Source organism: Panulirus ornatus, chromosome 11, assembly GCF_036320965.1.
Source record: "Panulirus ornatus isolate Po-2019 chromosome 11, ASM3632096v1, whole genome shotgun sequence".
NCBI lineage: Eukaryota > Metazoa > Arthropoda > Malacostraca > Decapoda > Palinuridae > Panulirus > Panulirus ornatus.
The window spans coordinates 49,421,223-49,441,887 of record NC_092234.1 but is presented as its reverse complement, the minus strand read 5'-3'; the positions used below and the strand labels follow the sequence as shown (position 1 = coordinate 49,441,887).

General features: G+C 40.0%; 1 protein-coding gene across 7 annotated transcripts in view; it reads left to right on the top strand.

The window, feature by feature from the left end:
* LOC139751498 (coronin-1A-like) overlaps window positions 1–20,665 on the top strand; it is a 126,619-nt gene that overhangs the window by 52,704 nt on the left and 53,250 nt on the right. For 3 of the 7 annotated variants that reach the window (XM_071666957.1, XM_071666956.1, XM_071666962.1), the window contains exons 1-2: window positions 8,716–8,763; window positions 20,284–20,481. In XM_071666957.1, the coding sequence (XP_071523058.1) occupies window positions 8,725–8,763; window positions 20,284–20,481 (237 nt within the window). In that variant the 5' untranslated portion in view covers window positions 8,716–8,724. Of the gene's footprint in view, window positions 1–8,708; window positions 8,764–17,412; window positions 17,473–20,283; window positions 20,482–20,665 lie in introns of those variants that run through there. The other 4 variants (XM_071666958.1, XM_071666959.1, XM_071666960.1 and 1 more) reach the window with 3 other exon arrangements.

Here is a 20,665-nt window from a genome sequence, read left to right as displayed (position 1 = left end):
ATCCATTTGCTTTTCTAAGTATTTCTCACATACATTCTTCAAAGCAAACACCTGATCCACACATCCTCTACCACTTCTGAAACCAGTACACATTATTTATTTATTTATTTATTTATTTATTTACTTATCTATTATCTAAAAGATCTTAAATCAGATATTAGCCATAGCCTAATGGTGTAGTGGCAATGAACGAGGAATATTGAATGTTTCATGGATTTACGAACATACATACGCTCGGACATTTTTTCTCTTGGATTAATTTTAACATAGGATTTTATAATATAACTGCCCGTATATCACTAGAGGCTATACATAGTACTGAAAAAATATATATACATCCTATAGGACTGTGCAAATGGGACATTAGAGCCATAAAACCCATTAAACGTTAGCGTTAATTACACTCATGACTGAAAGAAAGTAAAATTGAATTAACCTCTGATTGGCAACAGCTGTTGCTGACGGTCAAGCTGGGGCGTATCACGGTGGACTAGTGTTATCAAGACGACGGCTCGTTTATCAGGGACGAGATAAGAAGTGATAAGATATACCCGAGGGGGCCAAAAGTTAACACCTTTGTTAATTAGTGGACGGAGTGATATTAACCACACGATTACTTCCCCCCGACAAGGAAGGGTATATATATATATATATATATATATATATATATATATATATATATATATATATATATATATATATATATATATATATATATTCCTATGAGTCCACGGGGAAAATGAAACACGAAAAGTTCCCAGGTGCACTTTCGTGTAATAATCACATCATCAGGGGAGACACAAGAGAGAAATATAACAGTCAGTTGATATACATCGAAGAGACGAAGCTAGGACGCCATTTGGTAAACATATATATATATTTTTTTTTTTCTTTGACGCTGTCTCCCGCGTTTGCGAGGTAGCGCAAGGAAACAGACGAAAGAAATGGCCCAACCCACCCCCATACACATGCCTTGATTCAATCCACTGACAGCACGTCAACCCCGGTATACCACATCGCTCCAATTCACTCTATTCTTTGCCCTCCTTTCACCCTCCTGCATGTTCAGGCCCCGATCACACAAAATCTTTTTCACTCCATCCCTCCACCTCCAATATATATATATATATATATATATATATATATATATATATATATATATATATATATATATATATATATATATAATTCTTTACATCAATATCACTGAGTCAGAGGCTAGACATGAACCATTTATCATCAAAACCGGAAAAAAAAAGAAAATTAAAACGATTACTTATTTTTGAAGACAATCAAAAGACAATGAAGAAAAAAAGAGAACTCAATCCTTCGCTAAGATGAAGAACATTTTTCTCTTTGATATTCACTTCTGCCCCTGACATGTTCAACATATAGCTCTGTCATGTCTCCAGCAGTGAAAAACACATAGACACATACAGAACAGTATGCAACTATTCCTTCATGACCAGCAGTGTTTCCTGGTTCATAACATACCCACATATTCAGCTACATGCTCACCCACGGCAGCATCACATACACTGTATATTCGTAAATAATTCAAAGTGTACGAAGGAATGGGGGAAGGGGAGGGTGGGGGAGGGGGGGAATGGTACACTCGTGGGTCACCCTCCCTAGTGTACGAAGGAATGGGGAGATGGGGGATGGGGGGGAATGGTACACTCGTGGGTCAACCCCCAACCCCCCAGTGTACGAAGGAATGGGGGGATGTGGTACACTCGTAGGCCCCCACCCATTTCACCCCCCCCAGTGTACGAAGGAATGGGGGTGAGGGGAATGGTACACTCGTAGGCCCCCCACCCACCCATTTCTTGAACATTTTCTACAGTGATACACCAACATTATTTTACACCTTTTTCCCCCGTATGTTGTCTACGTGTATCATGTATTCATCCTCTCTCATTCATCCACTCTTTTTCTACATAAAAATGACTTATTTAAATACTTTTTTAATAATGTTTCCTACTTTTTTTTCATGTTATGTTCTCTAGTTGCCTTAAAAAAAAATTCAAGAAAATGTTCATTGTTTACTTACAGTCTATTCCAAAAATTCACTGGTTATGATCAGGTCACCCCTCACTCGTTTCTCTTCTGTAATGGGCAAATTTCAAAGCCTCATACCCGTTTTCTGCACCTCTTAATTCATTTCATACCGTCTTTGTAACCATCATCTGGACAACCTTGTCTTCTAACTACCTGTACGGCTGTTAGTGCGGTGGCCAATTGTCAAATCCATGCATGTGAACTGACACGTTTCACTAACTACCAGCAGACAGTTGATCACGCCTTAACGACCTGTCACGATGCGTGACCCCTAACGACAGGTTAGGGTCGTTATAACAACACACCCCCCTCCCCCCCTACAAGTCTCTCTCTGACACACACACACACACACACACACACACGGACACATACACAGGCACAGACACACAGACACAGACACACACACACACACACACACACGGACACATACACAGGCACAGACACACACACACACACACGGACACATACACAGGCACAGACACACACACACACACACACACACACACACACACACACACGGACGGACACATACACAGGCACAGACACACAGACACAGACACACACACACACACACACACACACGGACACATACACAGGCACAGACACACACACACACACACGGACACATACACAGGCACAGACACACACACACACACACACACACACACACGGACGGACACATACACAGGCACAGACACACAGACACAGACACACAGACACACACACACACACGGACACATACACAGGCACAGACACACACACACACACGGACACATACACAGGCACAGACACAGACACACACACACACACACACACACACACACACACGGACGGACACATACACAGGCACAGACACACAGACACAGACACAGACATACACTGACACACAAAGACACACACACACACACACACACACACACACACACACACAAGCACAGACACACAGACACAGACACACACACACACACACACACACACAGACACACACACACACACACACACACACACATTCCTGCAGCTTACTGCCTGAAGGATGACAATCATATCCAGACCCTCTTCTATTATGACCCTTAGACACTGCGCATGTGTGGGACCACGAGTGTAATTGGACGTTTAAAGGGGAGGAGGCGTGCTTCATGGAAGCGCTGGGGGGGGGGGGGAGTGAGGGGGGGAGGGGAGGAAGGGGGAGGGGAGGAGAAAGGGTTGGTCCCATTGCCCCTTTCACGCGACGGAGGAAAAAGGGGAGGGAAAAGGGAAGGGTAATGGAAAGGGGTTTGATACACTCAGCCAGGTGTTGGTGCCGGTGTGTTATAAAGGGAAGCCGAACGAGGGGGAGAGAGAGAGACAGAGACAGAGAGAGAGAGAGAGAGAGAGAGAGAGAGAGAGAGAGAGAGAGAGAGCGCCGTGCTGTTTAACGGCAGATCTGTTAACGGTTAGGTCATGTGAGTAGCCGGGCCTTTGACCTGGCTTGGTAAGGTCAGGTCAAGCGCCGTGGTCAGGTGGTCGTACGTCTTGTCTCCAAGGGTCGTACCGCCGTGTTCAAGGGTCGTAACGACGTGCTCAAGGGTCGTACCGTCATGTTCAAGGGTCGTTACGTCGTGCTCAAGGGTCGTATCGTCGTGCTCAAGGGTCGTCCCGTCGTGCTCATGGGTCGTACCGTCGTGCTCAAGGGTCGTAGCGTCGTGCTCAAGGGTCGTAGCGTCGTGCTCAAGGATCGTACAGTCGTGTTCCAAGGGTCGTACCGTCGTGCTCGAGGGTCGTACCGTCGTGCTCAAGGGTCGTACCGTCGTGCTCAAGGGTCGTACCGTCGTGCTCGAGGGTCGTACCGTCGTGTTCAAGGGTCGTACCGTCGTGCTCGAGGGTCGTACCGTCGTGCTCAAGGGTCGTACCGTAGTGCTCAAGGATCGTATCGTCGTGTTCAAGGGTCGTCCCGTCGTGCTCAAGGGTCGTACTCTCGTGTTCAAGGGTCGTACCGTCGTGCTCAAGGGTCGTACCGTCGTGCTCAAGGGTCGTACCGTCGTGCTCAAGGGTCGTATCGTCGTGCTCAAGGGTCGTACCGTCGTGTTCAAGGGTCGTTACGTCGTGCTGCAGGGGTCAACGACCCTACTGGTCAGGAAGACAAGAGAGCCTGGTTGGCTGGAGTGGTAACATCTGGCAATGAGTTGAGCTGTCGACACCTTCGATTGGTTGTGATGATACAATTTACGTCTACTTCCTCCTGTATTATCACTTCAATCTCTCTCTCTCTCTCTCTCTCTCTCTCTCTCTCTCTATATATATATATATATATATATATATATATATATATATATATATATATATATATATATATATATTCCTATGAGTCCATGGGGGAAAATGAAACACGATAAGTTCCCAAGTGCACTTTCGTGTCATAATCACATCATCAGGGAAGACAAGAGAGAAATATATCATTTAGTTGATATATACAACGAGGAGGACGTAGAAGCTACGACGCCATTTGGTAAACATGCGATTGTCCAAGACCAGACATCGAGGGTATCATAAACTTATTATCATACAACACTGTTCTTTGCACAACACTGTTCTGTGTTGAACATGTTCTCAGCTGTGTTCTTTTCCGGCCCAAAACTTTTCTTTTTTTTTTTTCCATCAGGTTCTGCTAGCAACACCCCCCCCCCCTCTCTCTCTCTCTCTCTCTCCCTTTCCGGCCAGCAGCTGAAGGAGAGAGAGAGAGAGAGAGAGAGAGAGAGAGAGAGAGAGAGAGAGAGAGAGATTATTCTTGCGTCATCGGACTAGAGACCTTCCTTCGACCAGAGACCCTCTCCCTCCGTGGTCCAGAGAGCCCCCCTCCGTGGTCCAGAGACCCCCCCTCCGTGGTCCACACTCGCGGTTACTGGGTCAATGCACGAGAGAAAAAGTAGCTGGTAGCGTGAGTGGTGAAGTGGTGGGGCGCTCTACTGCCAGCTGACGTCCCCACCACCACCACCACTACCCCAGACAAATACCACTACCCCAGGTCTCAGGCAACCACCACTAACCATGACCCCAGACAATTACCACTACCCCAGGTCTTAGGCAACCACCACTACCCCAGGCCTCTGGCACCACCACTAACCCTGACCCCAGGCAACCACCACTACCCCAGGCCTCAGACGACCACCACTACCCCAGGCAAACACCATTACCCCAGACCTCAGGCAACCACCACTAACCCTGACCCCAGGCAACCACCACTACCCCAGGCAAACACCATTACCCCAGACCCCAGGCAACCACCACTACCCCAGGCCTCAGACAACCACCACTACCCCAGGAAAACACCACTACCCCAGACCTCAGGCAACCACCACTAACCCAGACATCCACCAGCAGGCACTGATGGGGCGTGGCACCCACCAGCAGGCACTGATGGGGCGTGGCACCCACCGGTAGTCACTGAGTGGGAGTGGTATCCAACTGGAGGCACTGATGAGGCGTGGCACCGATCAGCAGGCACTGATGGGGCACAGCAACGAGCAGCAGGCACTGATGGGGCGTGACACCCAACGGCAAGTCACTGATGGGGGCGTGGCACCCAGCAACAGGCAATGATGATGATGGGGCGTGGCACCCACCAGCAGGCACTGTGCCACCAGCAAGGCGTGGGGGCACCAACATGCGGGTGTGAACATTGATTTTCTCGACTTTCGTTACCGTCCTAGACCAACACCAGCTGCACCAGCAGCTGCACCATAAAAGGACAGATGGACAGATGCAGGAACAGCTGTTGTCATGAGCTGTAACAGCAACAGCAGCAGCGGGAGTGACAGTATTTACTCCAATCACAGCAGCTGCAGCAGCAGCAGTGGGACTGACAGCTGCTGTAACACAGGGGTGGGCTGTTGGGGGACCTGGCCGGACTGAACATAAATATAACAGCACAACCTGTTATAAAAAGCAACAACAACAAACTGTTGTAAATAACACCCGCATGACAGCAAGAGCAGGGTTGTTTAGGCTCCCTGCCCAACAGGTCGTGTGGGGCTGGCTGGTCCACTGACGCCCTACCCAACACACACACACAACACATCTCCAGCAGGGATATATATATATATATATATATATATATATATATATATATATATATATATAATAAGCTATCGCAAAAATGGCTAATGCATAATTTAGGGGCAAAGAAAGATACTAGAAGAACATTCCATCGGAAATCTAGTAAGCCTGCTAGCTATATTAAATAATCTATTATCATGGCATAGGAAAAAAAATAAATAAATCTAACGTCATAGTTTTACATTGAATCGTCATTATTTAAATTCTCCTCCGTGGAGCGACGCAGCACGGGTTAGGCTAGCCTTGTGAGTCTCTCGTTGTTATTTCCTGAATTGGCGCGACCGCCATGAGGGCGTTTACAGCACAGAAACCGTGATGTGAGCCAGCCATGATCAGCTGACGATGACACCCAGGCCACGCAACACACACACACACACACACACAAAGACAGCAGCGGCGAATCGGAGTTGTCTACCCAGTTAGTTGAGATAGCTAGCCGCCTCCACCCCCACCTAAAATCCGGGTGACACAGCCAGTAGCGGCAGACCAGAGAACAGGAGGTTACTGTGGCCTATAAGGCTCCTCTATCCATCCCGCCGCCCAAAACCTGGCGAAGCTGACGCGCGAGCATTTTAATCTTGACCACGTCTGCTCAAGAATCTTCATCAAGTCGTCTTCGGTCTTATTTGGGGGGTCTTTCATGAAGTCCTCTGGCCGAAGGCTATTTCTGTAGCTGGAATTTGTAGCTACAACTTCCCTTCAGTAGGAGCGAAAAAAACACGACGTGCCGCTTAACTTCATTTGTTTGTTAAGGATAATGCTAAATTCATGAAGTCCCCGGAGTGATTTCTTACTTCTGAAAAATCCAAGTGAACCTCACCCTCACTTAGCATTACTTACAAACACTTAAGAGGGCGTGTGTTACACGCTGAAGTAACATAATGATTTAGGATTGCGTAGTGATAAGCGTGTAAGGCGGGCAACGTGTTAACCCTGTTGACAGTTGTACACACACACACACACAGGAGCATCAGGTGGGTACGTACGTACGATACTTACCTAAGGCATACCGTCTCATGTCTTACCCGAAATGTCGTGTACATTAACTTTTAATATCGTGTTTTACTATCGGGTAAATAAATATATGTATATATTTTTTTTCTCGTGGGGAATACCGCTTGCCCTCTTCGCGAGGACAGTATGTTCTCTAAAACAGATATTCTGTTGCATGGCCGGGCAGGGGAGGTGGGAGGTAGGGTAGCGACAGGGGACAACATTTTTTTCATTCGAGGCCCAGCCAGGTATGTCGTGGGAAATTGACCACCAGTGGAATTTGATACTCTCTCTCTGACCGTTATTTACTTCTTCAGTCCTGTATGACAACCTCCAATGCACGTCACTAGCTTTTTCTAGCAAGTAAATATAGGTTTTCGAGGTTGATCAATAATGATCAATGAACAATGATTTAACTTAACCATAATGGCAGTGTATATATCATATCACATCCATTTTCTTTCATAATCTTGGAATTCCTCTGATTTTGTTCTCTTCAAAAAAGAAGTTAAGTTCTAGTTCCATGCAATTAAGCCTTATGAAATGAACATCTAGCAATTATGGAAAAATATAAATAATTCTGACAGTGCAACGAATATAACAAATCCCATTTATTACATTGGATTAGCAATGAAAAGCCAACCTTCGATTACTTTCACTGAAAAGACACTGGCTCTTGAAATTCATGAACGATAAGAAAGAAATAAGTTATCGCCAATGAATATTTCAGGTGGAGACCAAGACCCCTCTCAGGATCATTGTAATCCATATCAAATTTCAAGAGTTAGAAACCTCCCCTCTGGAGTCGACTACTTCTGTTGCCGTATCTTTTCTAACAACGCCCTGGGGACTACCCTAATGGCCTTCTTGACAACGGAATAACTGTAAATAACAAAATCGTCTGTCACCAGCCCCTGGCTTCTGTCACAGAAGTTTGCTTTTGAGTCACGAAAAGGTGTAGATGCCATGTAATATATCTAAATCATATATTTAGGATAATACATACAATGACTACAGAAGCCCCTTATATACGTCTGCAAGTTGATAGTTTCATGATATTAAACTCAAGTAACAAGAAACTGTAAAGGGGAAAGAAAATGTGTTTAGATTATATTTAGCAATTTACCGACAGTGGTCACCGCCCTTTCATTGATTGGTGACAGAAAACGGAGTTAATGGAGAAAATGTGACAGCTGTACGATAACATCATCATTTCTAATTGACCATGTTTTGCACTGTTAGGAGGAAAGAAGGAACGGCCTACATGCATCATATCCCTTAAAACAGAAACTGTATATTGAGGTTTCAAGTCATATTACTGAATTAGATCGCATAATCTTGGCTATGATGCATGCCTGCTTGACAGCTGGATTGACCAAATTTATTATTTTCATGCCGATTTGATTGCCATCTTCAGGCCTTATCTATCCTTCATGTGTTAAAAAGGAAGATACATGAATGACCAGCAACAAACTGAAAATAATGAGTGTGCTTCTGCAATACGACATTTTTTGCTGACCGTGTACGAGGCTGGGGAGTTTCTGAGTGAATCATGACGTCACTGGCAGTGTAAACAAGATGGTGGATACAAGGGCATGTCAGAAGCCTGTCACCAGGGTTTGTTCCAATACCACTATTTATATCTGGTTGATATTCGCCTAGACCGTAGAAAAACTCAATCTTAACTGTAGAAGAATACCATATGCTGAAATAATGCTCAGAATTTCAAGTAGTAAGCTAGGAAATTGGAGATTAGTGAGCGGCACCAGGGGTTTGCTGGTGAATAGCTGTAGTGCAGCAGTGGCGGCACTGCTTGAGTTAAAGGTGCTGCTGGTGGCTCGCTCTTTGCTTGTCATGGCTCCTGGACCTTAGCAATGGCTTAGTTATGCCGGAGTCCTTGCCTGTGTGGACGCGGAGGGCTTACAAGGCCTGTCTTTCGGCAGGAGGTGATGAACTATTAATAGTTTCATGCCCAGATCGCTGCTTTAAAGTTGTTGCCTCACGAGAGGCGAAACGTCACTTTAAAATGTATGCAGTAAATAAATGAAGTCAACTGAAGTGTGTGTGTGTCACTGTACGTTCAGTGAAACGAAGAATGGTCGTCAGGGTTTAGAAATATATAACGCTGTCTTTGCCCAGTGTAGTCACTGGGGGGGAAATCATGTAAGACGTGATGATGTGATGGACTGTGAAATGCTTGTATGGGGATAATGGGGTCTATAAGTGCTACCGGCGCCTCAGAGGGCAGTGTGTGTCCCTCCCTCCTCAGGATAATGTGTATAGAGAGAGGAATCCAGGCCAAGGTTCACCCTAACAGAACGGGCCTCTCTAACCTGAGACTTGAGGGGGTCAGGTGATGAAAGAGGGTGAGTTGAAAGGTAATAAGTTTTGGGTGAACAATGGCTGCTTGGACTGCCTTCTTCAGCACACACACACACACACACACACACACACACACATTGTCTGGGGCGACTGTCCTGTGTGGTGATGGTTCTCTGGGGCGCCGGTAGAAGTCTACGGTTCTTGTTGGGTTTACTGTCAGTGTTGGGTTGGTATGGTTGTTAAAGGAGTGTGCTTATTTTTATTGCCTTAGAGATGAATGTTTTTATCACTGGACTTCCTGTAGTCTTCCTTGGTCTACATATATGATGGTGAAACAAAATTGAAAGTTAATTATCTTAGATTTAATACTTTTCAAAAATATGTACAGTTTTACCTATCTTTAAAATGTGCACATATATGTTCACAGGCATTTTCAAGAAGAGCAAGGCTTTTAGACGAGGAAAATTGCAGTGTAACCATTTTTGCTTGAAGAAAATGTATGCTATATAAGAACAACATTCAAACATTTTCATCAAGTAGTTGAGGTTATTGTCTGTCATTTGACTAGTACTGACTTCATCAGATGACAAATCTGTAGTATATACAAGCATTAGAACCAAGTCAACTCTACCTACCTCAACCCAGCTAATCCAAGGATTAAGCTTACCTGTCACTGATTTTGTTAGGTGAATTTAAGTTTCACATGTGTGGTTTCAACTTTTTAGGACTTGCATGATACAGGTTGCCTGAGGTACATATATCAAGATAGAAAATATTACTATATGACTGATGATATGTTATAAGAAAATATTACTATATGACTGATATGTTATATGTTAGAAAAAATTACTATATGACTGATGATATGTTATATGTTTAATTGCTTATATCTGGGTAGCTTTTCATTTTCGCATACAAAGGAAACGTCATACTTTTCATTATAAAACTGACGATTCAAAGTAAGTTTTTGTTTTAATTCCTTGAATTACAAATATGAAATATATAATCAGAAAATATGCTTTATATTTATATTATAGATGTTTAGAGAAAAGAGTATGAGATACTCATAATGACTTAATTTTTTTTAGTGTTGAGATCCTAACATAAATAAGGTCCTCAATACCATAGGGAATTGCACTCAAGCATCTATTGCTTGTCCTCATACATGACAGATAAAGTTTGATATTTTCATTTACAGATGATACCAGAGGAGATATGCAAATCTAATGAGTAGAAGACAGTAAAAAAAACTACTGTTGGATATCAGTCAAGTCTTCTAATGGGTCAATGAAAATAGCATGCTCTTTAGCAGAGCTAAGTTTCAATTCCTTCATGACTTAAAACATACAATAAAAAGGATTAGAGAAAACAGGGCAATTAGGTATTACCATATGTCACTGGAAAGAGGAAAGATTATTTTAACTACAGAAAGTACATCACAGTATCCATTGATTTTTCAATTGTGATATGCAAGATTACGCACATTTCCAAACAGGGAGGCAAAACTCAAACTAATACAGTTTGAAGCACCTAAACTCTAGATTAAAATACTATTATATGATTACATACAACTAACTTTTATGGTAGCTTTTCATATTGACTATTGTCACTTATAATGTTTCAAAATCTCATACTTGAATTGACATGATGTGCTAAAATGATACTGTACAAAGTAGGAGGGAACTTTAATGGCTTGCTACTGAAAAATGACTTAGCTTTTGAATGATCATCCCCAAACCAATGTCGAACAAAAACTCAGAAATACTGTTTATGATCTATGTTAAAGTGTACCAGTTGGGAACACCTCAGATACCTGAAAGGGTGCTTTTCTTCCCTCCTGAACAGAGTTTGATAAAAAAAATTTGCTTGTTCAATAACCCCCAGCAGGCACAGAAACTTTTAAAAGAATGCTGGTTAAATCAGATGAAACCAGTATTGACAGTTATGCAGTGTGCTCACCTGCTGAGAATTACAGTACAGTGTGTACTTCACTCTAGCCCTGCCAAATGGCAAAATCTCATTGTCAGTTCTCTTAGACAAGTACCCTTACACTTCTCAGCCATAACCAATTTCCCTTGCCACAACAATGTTTATCTCTTTCTTTTATCAATATTACTGACTCCTTGCATGCATTCCCTTTTGGCGAGGCCATGCAGAACCCATCATGATGGCTTCTTATGTCTATCCCACAAATACTGAATGACTATTGCTAACTCGAGGATTGGCCAATTTAGCTTCTTTCCTTGCTTCCACGGCTACTATTCAGAGCTCAATACCATCTTTTTTTTTCCTGTAATCTGTCTTCCCTAGAAGAGGAAGTATGTCATCTTTTCAGGAATGGTGGACACTGAAATTTTCTCATGAGTCCTGTGCATAATGTGAGCATCACTATGAATGCCTTTGATAATTTTTTTAATCAGAAAAAAAGAAAAATACACAATCATGGACACTTAACATCCCTGAAAGGAGAGGTTGGACCTATGAATTATCCCATGTTTAAAATTTCCTTTCATATCCCCACTCTATTAAATGAGGAAGCAAAGCAGGAGAAGCAGTAAAGTTTGGTCCCAGACTGAGCTGTAAGAGTAGAGATGAGCCTCAAGCCTTGATGTTAAGTTACCATGGCTTAATTTAAAGCCTAGCCTCCCATCAGAGGGCAATCTTTTTTGTTATCTGAACACTGGGTGTCAACTTACTTCTAGGTGAACAGAAGCAAGTATGCTGAGTAAATTTGTCTAAGGTTTTTCCCTGCCTGGTAATAAAACCTTGGTTCACTCGCTTGCAAGGCATTGTACTTTTCAAATCAATTTATTGTGGATGTCACTTCTCTATTGATGACGGATATTCTATATTATTTTGAAGCTTTGCTTGCATGATATCAGTTCTTATAAGTACAGTATGTACAGACTTGCTTCTGAGTATCTTTAGGTAACTTCTTGTTTGACATGAAAATCTAACCCAAACCTTCAAACTGACTGGTTGTGCATTTGATTTCTAAGTATGGTATGGTATAGCAGTATTCATGTTTTCCCCTAGTACTGGAAATGATTAAGAAAAAGTTATTTTGTAGATCACAAGTTGGGTGAAATGGTAATTATTTTTCTTCTCCAATACATTCAGTGACTTTTTATAAAGGTCTGTTATTATACAAATGTTTGAACAATACTTATTTAATATGTTAGGTAAATTATTTTCAGATGACCATGAATTAATAGACTGTATTTAAGTATGATATCCTGTGTGACCTGTGACTGCGAAATACGGGATTGTATAAGGATAGAATGTGTTATTTTATTAATCTAAGTTGAGCTTGTTTTAAAAATTATTTGCTGCTTGGTATCCAGTTGATGTCTTTTAAGTTGACCCTAAAGATATAAATGTACAGACAGCATTTGTAAGATCCAAATATCCTGCATGCCATCATGCTTCAGAATGCTTCAAGAACTATTGTTAAAACAACAGTACACAGTACTGTACAGCATACTTCAATTAAACTTTAAACTTTTTTATAAAAACGATATGCAGGTTTTCTTCATATTGTACTATCATAGAGCTCGGTATTGTAAGTATTTTTTTTTTGTGTATAAGTCTGCCATTCATTTTCCTTTAAAAGCCATCATGATAAAGAGAAATGAAATGAAGGCTTGTGCACGATGCTTAATGGTCCTTTTTCTTCTTTGTCATTGGCTAAATTTACAGAGTAGCTACTATGCCTGAGGACCTAAAGAAATAGTGCATCATGAATTTTCACATATTCTATGGGCTGGTAAACGTACATCCATTTCAAAAGTTTATGATTGATATATTTTTCAATCTAATTCTATACAAATATCACTTCACTCCTTCACTGAAAATTGCTGAGGGTATCATACTCATGTCATAAAAATTTCTAAACAATATTCCATAGTGACCAAAAGTATGTATAAGGAAATATAGTCGGAAATTGGCATTTACTGATTTTTGAATTTCTGAATTTGAATTTGAATATGTTCAGATTATGTATGAATCAACCGTAATTAAAGTCAACAGGATATTTGATAGTCTCATATGTTGCTCAACAAAAGTGCCAACTACTTTAAAGAATGCATGCCAATTTAAACTGCATCTAATGAATTTGGATACTTTTTTCAGAACCATCTTATTTTTGTTTTCATATAAATTCCATCAACTTGCTGTAGTTCTCCTAAACCATTTGTCCTTGCTTATGACTCATTTGTACTAGTTGTGTCTTCTCATTCATTGTTCAAGTTATTCATATATGTGGAAGTCCTCACTGAGGACATGCCTTAATGAAACATAAATAAGGTTATAGGTACCTCGCTAATGCGGGAAATGGCGAATAGTATGAAAGAAAGAAAAAGAAAGTAAAAGTTTTTGAGGGGGTGGAAAAGCTGCCATTTGAAAAGAGTCTGCTAGTTGCTGTTAGGAAAAACAAGAGAAGGCAAAGTACCAAAACTGCAAGATGTATGGAAAAAACAGACATCACAACAGCTTACTCATGATTTACAAATGACCAAATAGTACTTGTGTGATAAAGTGGCTTACTGAGTACTGCTTGGTCTAGGTAATGGTAAAGGCATGCCAAATGCCACTTCTCGAATGCAGACACCAAAATAGTTTTTGTGGAGGAGGGTAAGTGAACCAATACTTAGGTATAGGGAAAGTTGGATCAATTGGTCAGAATGCTTTAGGCTTTACTGGTAAGCATGCAGAGCTAAAACTACCCCAGATGTGAGAGCAGTATGCCAAACAAGGACGAGTCATTCTGTTGAATAATTAAAGTGTTCAGAGGAAACTGAAGATTCTCTGATATCTTCACAGATCTTCCAGTTTCTTAAGATACAGACTCAGTTGATAGTGTAAATTTGGTTTTCCAAGATAAATGCTACGGTGATGCCAAGTATGTTTAGTGAGTGGTGGAATTATACAGCCATCAAAGGAGATGGGGAATTCATGAAAAGGTTTTAGAGAGGTAAGAAGAAATTAGGTTTTGGAGGGGTTAGTTAAACTTGTGTCTGGCTAACTGGGAAATCCTGTCCAAATCTAAGTTTATAAACCAGTAGTTGTACTGAGCTGAGATGTAGAATGAGGTAGAGATGGAGTACATTTGGAAGAAGAAGGAATGTATTGTGTTTTAAACGTGAACATTTTAGGTATTTGATGAAGGAATAAAACCATATATGTAAAAATGAAGAGCACTATAGGTAAGATAGAACCCCAAGGGATACTACTGTTTATAGGGAGAGGAAGAGATAGTTCCAAGAACTGCAGAAATAGATAAACCACAAAGTAGCGAGGTATGAGAAAGTGAGGGAGAAGATCTTGGAGATAAGATCCTGAAGCCACATCCTATCAAAAGCTTTCAGGTATCAAAGGTTACAGCATTCAGTTCAATAGATTCTCGTAGAGGATGACCATATATTAGTAAAGCAGGAAAGGATAACACTAGTTGATCTCACAAAGTAGATACCACAGTGATCAAGGTAATATGACAGGAAGTGGAAAGTTTAAGGTCACCTTTCATTAGTATAGGCTGTTTCTTGGGTTTTTAAGCAGAAGCCAAACAGAAAAGCAAGCAAAGTCACAACTTTTGAAGCACATTCCTTAAGAACATGAGGAGGGATGTCATCTGGTTTGTACGCTTTGCTCGAGTTTAATGAGAGCTTTACTTTCTATACTGCATGAGGATATGTTACCAAGAATGACAGGAATTAGAGGTGTATCATGTTGTGAAGAAATGTTCTCATCTAAAGTAGAGTTGCACGAAAAATGAGAATCAAATGGAGTTGTATAGACAGTAGGAGAGAGTGTTTAGAATAATCATAAAGGAAAAATTAAGGCATACTAAAGTAATAACAAGTTGGTACAGTCACTTTTGGCCTGAGACCAATAATAACTATATGTGGAATAAAGGTTTTCAAACTTTCACTGCTTAAAGAACTGTTTCACCTCATGTTTAAGATATTTACAACGGTTCTGGGTGGAGATGAAGGCTGAATGGGAGTTGAAGGGAGGAGGACTTTTCCAGGTCTGATTTGTTCAGTTCCTTCCCCAGATTGCCATAGAAGATATGGTTGAACCATGGAAGGGAAGAGGTTTTCATAGAAGAGGGAAAAATATTCCTGCATTTGTACAGTAATAACCTCTGCCACATACTCGGGAGAGGAGAGGCAGTAATCATCCCAGGAAAAATTAAATAAAAATGTTTGTAGTAAGTCCAGTTAGTGCTGTTCCACTGCTATAAGTGGCATATAGAAGGGGCAGTCTAGGAATGTTTCAATGTGTAAAGAGGCATTTACAAGAACCAGTTGGGGGGGGGGGATGTAAAGCTATAGTGTAAAGGATTAAGATGAAAAAGAATCTGTGTATTACAAGAGTGGCTACTACCATGTGGAATATGAGTTTATAATATGCTCATTATTTAGAATGGAAAATGTAAGGGCTTCAGTTCCCCTGAGTGGGAAGATTGCATCTGATTTGTATTTTGAAACATAAGCAGAGAACTGCAGCTTGAGAATGAGAGGATATCACAATTTTAGGAAGGAATTAAAATGAATTGGGGTAGTTATATCTCCAGCCAGATAAAATCAGAGTCTGGAGATTCAGTCATGTAATGGATATGTTGTGTTGGAATAAGCACAAGCTTTTGCTATGGAGAGAAATTATGAGCATTGTTTTAAGCCTGGAGATATAAAAGGAATTAGTAGAAACATCTTAGGAAAGGTATGTAGTGTTTGGTAGAAGGTAGGTTAGTAAGAAGACTAAAAGGTAAAATTAATGAGAACAGAGTCAGGTTTTTTATAGGAGCAATAATGGGCTTGGGAGAGGGGCTAATTCTGCTGCTGCTTGAATCCTTCCATGTGTTGGCAGCAGCAGAAACTGGTGGAACCTTGGTGATTCTTTGCACTCCATTTTGCTGGAAACAAGGGGTCATAAGCCTATTGAACTCCTTTGTGTTTGTGTGTAGCGGTGTATTATGTGAAAATGATGGAGAAGAGTAAAAGTGTGAAGATAGAAGTAAAAAAAAGATAAGTATGGTACGAGTGGGGGATGTCCAGTAATTCTAACATAGTACGTATGGTTTGGGCATCATTTTCACACTCCTGAGTTGTGGTGAAAGTACTTTCCCTGCTTAGTTTTCTGAATTGAAACTTTCTGATGATTTGCTACTCTTGTGTCAGTTTGCACATTATTTTGTTCATATATTCTGTGCTTACCAAGCTTTGGTGTCCTTTACTATTAAAAAAACTGTGTGGAAGTGGAAAGTTAAAAACACTAAGTGATATAGATGTTAATTCATTGAATAGTAGCGTTCATATATTTTTCCTGATAGTAGCCAAAAGTTTGCAGCGATTCTTAGCCAGGAGCCAGTTTAACTGTCACCATACATTGTTAAATGCTCTAAGTACATCAGGTAATTTAATGTCATTACTGTTACACTAAAGGAACACAAGCTTCATAAGTAAGGCTGAATATGCCTGAGACTGGAGTATGTTTTAATACTGAAATATCAGAACTGGAAGATTGTGAATTCTAACCTGTAACTAGCTTATTATCTTCATTTGTCTTCTGTGGTTTCATTATTATGTATTTAACCTTAATTACAGTATATGGATAGCTTCTGTTGTTGGGATTTTAGGGTCAGATTACTACCGTATGTTGCAACATCATTTTTATCTTAGCGAATGTAATGGAATAGTAGCTGGATCAGTTTTGACTGAAAAGGCTCTTAGATTGTGAGCATTTAAAAGCTTAGGTGTTGGGTAGTGAATATGAATGATCAGCTTTGTTGTTAGACTAAGGCTATCTTGCATTATTATCAAGGTAACACATCGTAGTCTCTTCACCACTGTATTTCCTCTGTGTGACCCTATGCATGATTGTACAAAATCCAAGGGATTACTCCTCTAAGCATCCTTTGATTTTCATTATTTCTTTTTACAGTTCTGAGTGGTCCAATCTTGACCAGTTCCAATGCATATCCAAAAAATGCCTGCACAGTCGGTACGTTAAATGGCTTTGGAGTTAAGCCTTAGGGGAAGGACAAATAACCATAGCCTTAAGAGGATAGTCATATTTTGTAACATGCAATTAGCCTGAAATGTGCTTGTTAATGATGTTAGTCAGAAAGATTTATTACTATTTAAAGTTATTGAAACTTGCTAAGATATTCTGTTGATTTGCAAGTTATTATGATATGTAGCTATGTACATACCTATACATTTATGCAGATGAGAATATAGCAAAGGACACATTGTTGTTTAGTAGTTGCATTTTTTTATTTTTTATTTTTTGCATGGCTTGTTTGTTTATCCTTTCCCCCAGTTTATAGTTTAGTTTGTTTTGTTACCTTTATATTATGCATGTACTTGGTATTAATTGATACTTAGTATACAGGTAAGCTTAGTTTTAAGGAGAAAATACATTGATATTGAATAAATGTTGCTTTTAGTTTCATCCTCTGCTCATTTTTTTCTTTTAATGATTTATAGTTTTAAAATTACATAATTAATATTAATAAATTAAAGTGACACTTGGAATAATGGAGACATTTTTAGTGCAAAGAAAAATACAGTAAAAGTTTGAGTTGAAGCATGTCTCCCCGCTGTACAGTCTATAGAGTTTGGCTAGTGCAAATATAGTATGGTTAACCTAACATTGTAAGAGAAGCATGTTCTAAGATTCATTGCCCTTGGAAACCCAAAGAATCAATAATATGGAGAAGTTAAAGGATTTATTTTTGTCCAGTGGCTTTGTTCACACTGCAGCAGCACTGATGATATGCTGCATGTTTTTTACTCCGTGCTATTCATCAGCCATTACTGCATGGAGGTGCAGCTGCAGTTAAATGGATTTAGAAAGTGTGTGTGACAGCAGGGAAAAGTGATCTTATTCCTGATGGTTGGACGAAAGTAATGGTATTTTTCTACTGTGTAAAGGTAAAGAAGGTAAAATTGATTTTTGGAATTCCAGAGGAATATTTATTGATTTTGTTATTGATTATGTGATGATAAAGACAGATTAAGGAAGGTAAAAATATGTATAGATTCAAGCAGGTTGGGGGTGAAAGTTCAAGACAAAAAGGAAAGGTGCAACATTCATGGGTTTAGAATGCAAATAGGAAAGGACTTTTGATAGTTCTCTAGTGGGTATGTATGGAAGATTTCTTGGTGCTTTTAAGAGCAATGAAGTTGGACACAGTTCTTGAGTTGGAGTAAATGCTGATGTGAGTGGTTTGAAATAAGCCTGGCAGTGAAGCAATTATATTACCATGGTTGCGTATTGTTTTTAGTCGGAACATTACATCAGATGAGAGTGAAGTGGGATGATTGTGGCATATTTCAGTATCATAGCAGAACAGATAAGAAGCTACCACAGTTACTGTATGTAGATTATACTATTCTCTTTGCTGTTCAGGAGAAATTGGTTTGATTAGTACAGTAGATCTGATGATGTATGCAAAAGAATGTTGAATGTAATTGCAATAAGAACAGCTGTCTTGTTTTGTCAAGAAATGAGCAGTAGAGTATAATATCAGTGTAAACAGAGGTTTTAGTGAGTTTAGTGGTTTGGGAGTGATTATAAAGGAAGGTGATAATATAGTGGGAAAGCTGAAGTGTGAGAAATGTGCAAGAACTGTTGATGCAATAAGACCTGAGATGAATAAGAAATTTTTTTTGTGTACTTTGATAGACTGCCTGGTTCTTCTTATCTTTTTTTTTCTTCATTTCTTCAGCCTTTTTTTATATTTCATTCAAGAACTGGTCTTGAGGTCTGTAGACATAGTTGGGAAGCTTGCATGGCAGATTACTCGTCTTTGATATATGGGTGTGTAGCCTTTCTTATGATAAATGTACACGAGTAAAAAATAAGGGCAAATGTTATGGCTAACTTATACAGTAAAGCTGGAATCAGGAGATTGAGGTAAAGAATAAGAATGTGAGCAAGATATATGGTGGGAAAACATCAGAAAGATGATTGGACAGTTTTATGATGATGTGATCATTTAGGATGCATGATATACAGCAGTATGGTATATTGTACAAAAAGGAGAGGTAGACTGAAATAGGGATGGACAGGTTCGGGTGAGTGAATGTGTAGGTTTAGTAATAGTCCAGGATATGCTGCCTGAGATGTGAGTAAGAAGATGCTTAACAGGTATATGTGGGAAAATAATTAAATTGGTCATTGATTTTGAATTGATTTTGAAATCAAGTACACACTTGTTTTGAAAGATTTGAATTTTAAGATTTTCTGAATTCTTACAAGTGTGAAGTGATACAATTTGAATTTCTTTGACTGAGTTCAGCAGAAACATTTAAAAATAACCAAAAACGACAGTTCACTAGAAACATTTAAAAGATAACCAAAAAGATGCTCAGAGTAATAAAGATAATATGTATGAAAAATGTATATTAATAAAGAGAAATCTGCAAATATACTCAGATTCCATCTTCATGGAGGTACTACTGCATGATCCACTCTGTTTATAAGTTAGAATATATGCACATGATATAGATACAGAAAAATTAAAGGAATATTCTCAACTAAAGTATTAAGTAGATTAGAATGCATTAGTTTTATTACATTAAGCATAAATTGAAAGGTATCTTTAGAGGAAGAGTTTCCTACTGCATGCCACTGCAGTGTGTTACTATTCTTCCTTGTTATCTTAGGATATGGTTATAAGGTTTCCAGTACTGATCATACATAAGTGTGTATGGCGAAATAGGCTACTATCTGAACGAGTTTTCCTCCAGAGTGAGCTTGATTTTAAATCTCTCCAACTCCCTCTTCCCTCTGCTGTATAAACAGAACACATTCAGAGGGATACGGTCTTCCAAGTTCCGGCATGTTTATGGAAAAGGTACTAGGAAGGAAAACTGCTACGAGAATGTCTTCATCACTCAGAAGACCCACGACACAGCAGCCTGTGCAGTGAATCCAAAGTTTGTTGCCATTGCTGTAGAGGTTGCTGGTGGTGGAGCCTTCATTGTTCTTCCCTTAGATAAGGTGAGCTAAGCAATTTTCATCCTTGCTAGAGTAGGGCATATTGTTAACTTGTATGTTGTTAGGATAATATAATTCACTGAGGATGTGATTATCATGAGGATATCTTCATTATTCACTTTAAATGTGGTGATTATGCACTGTTTAATGCATGCTGATATGAATGAAGCTAAGGAAATTATTGATG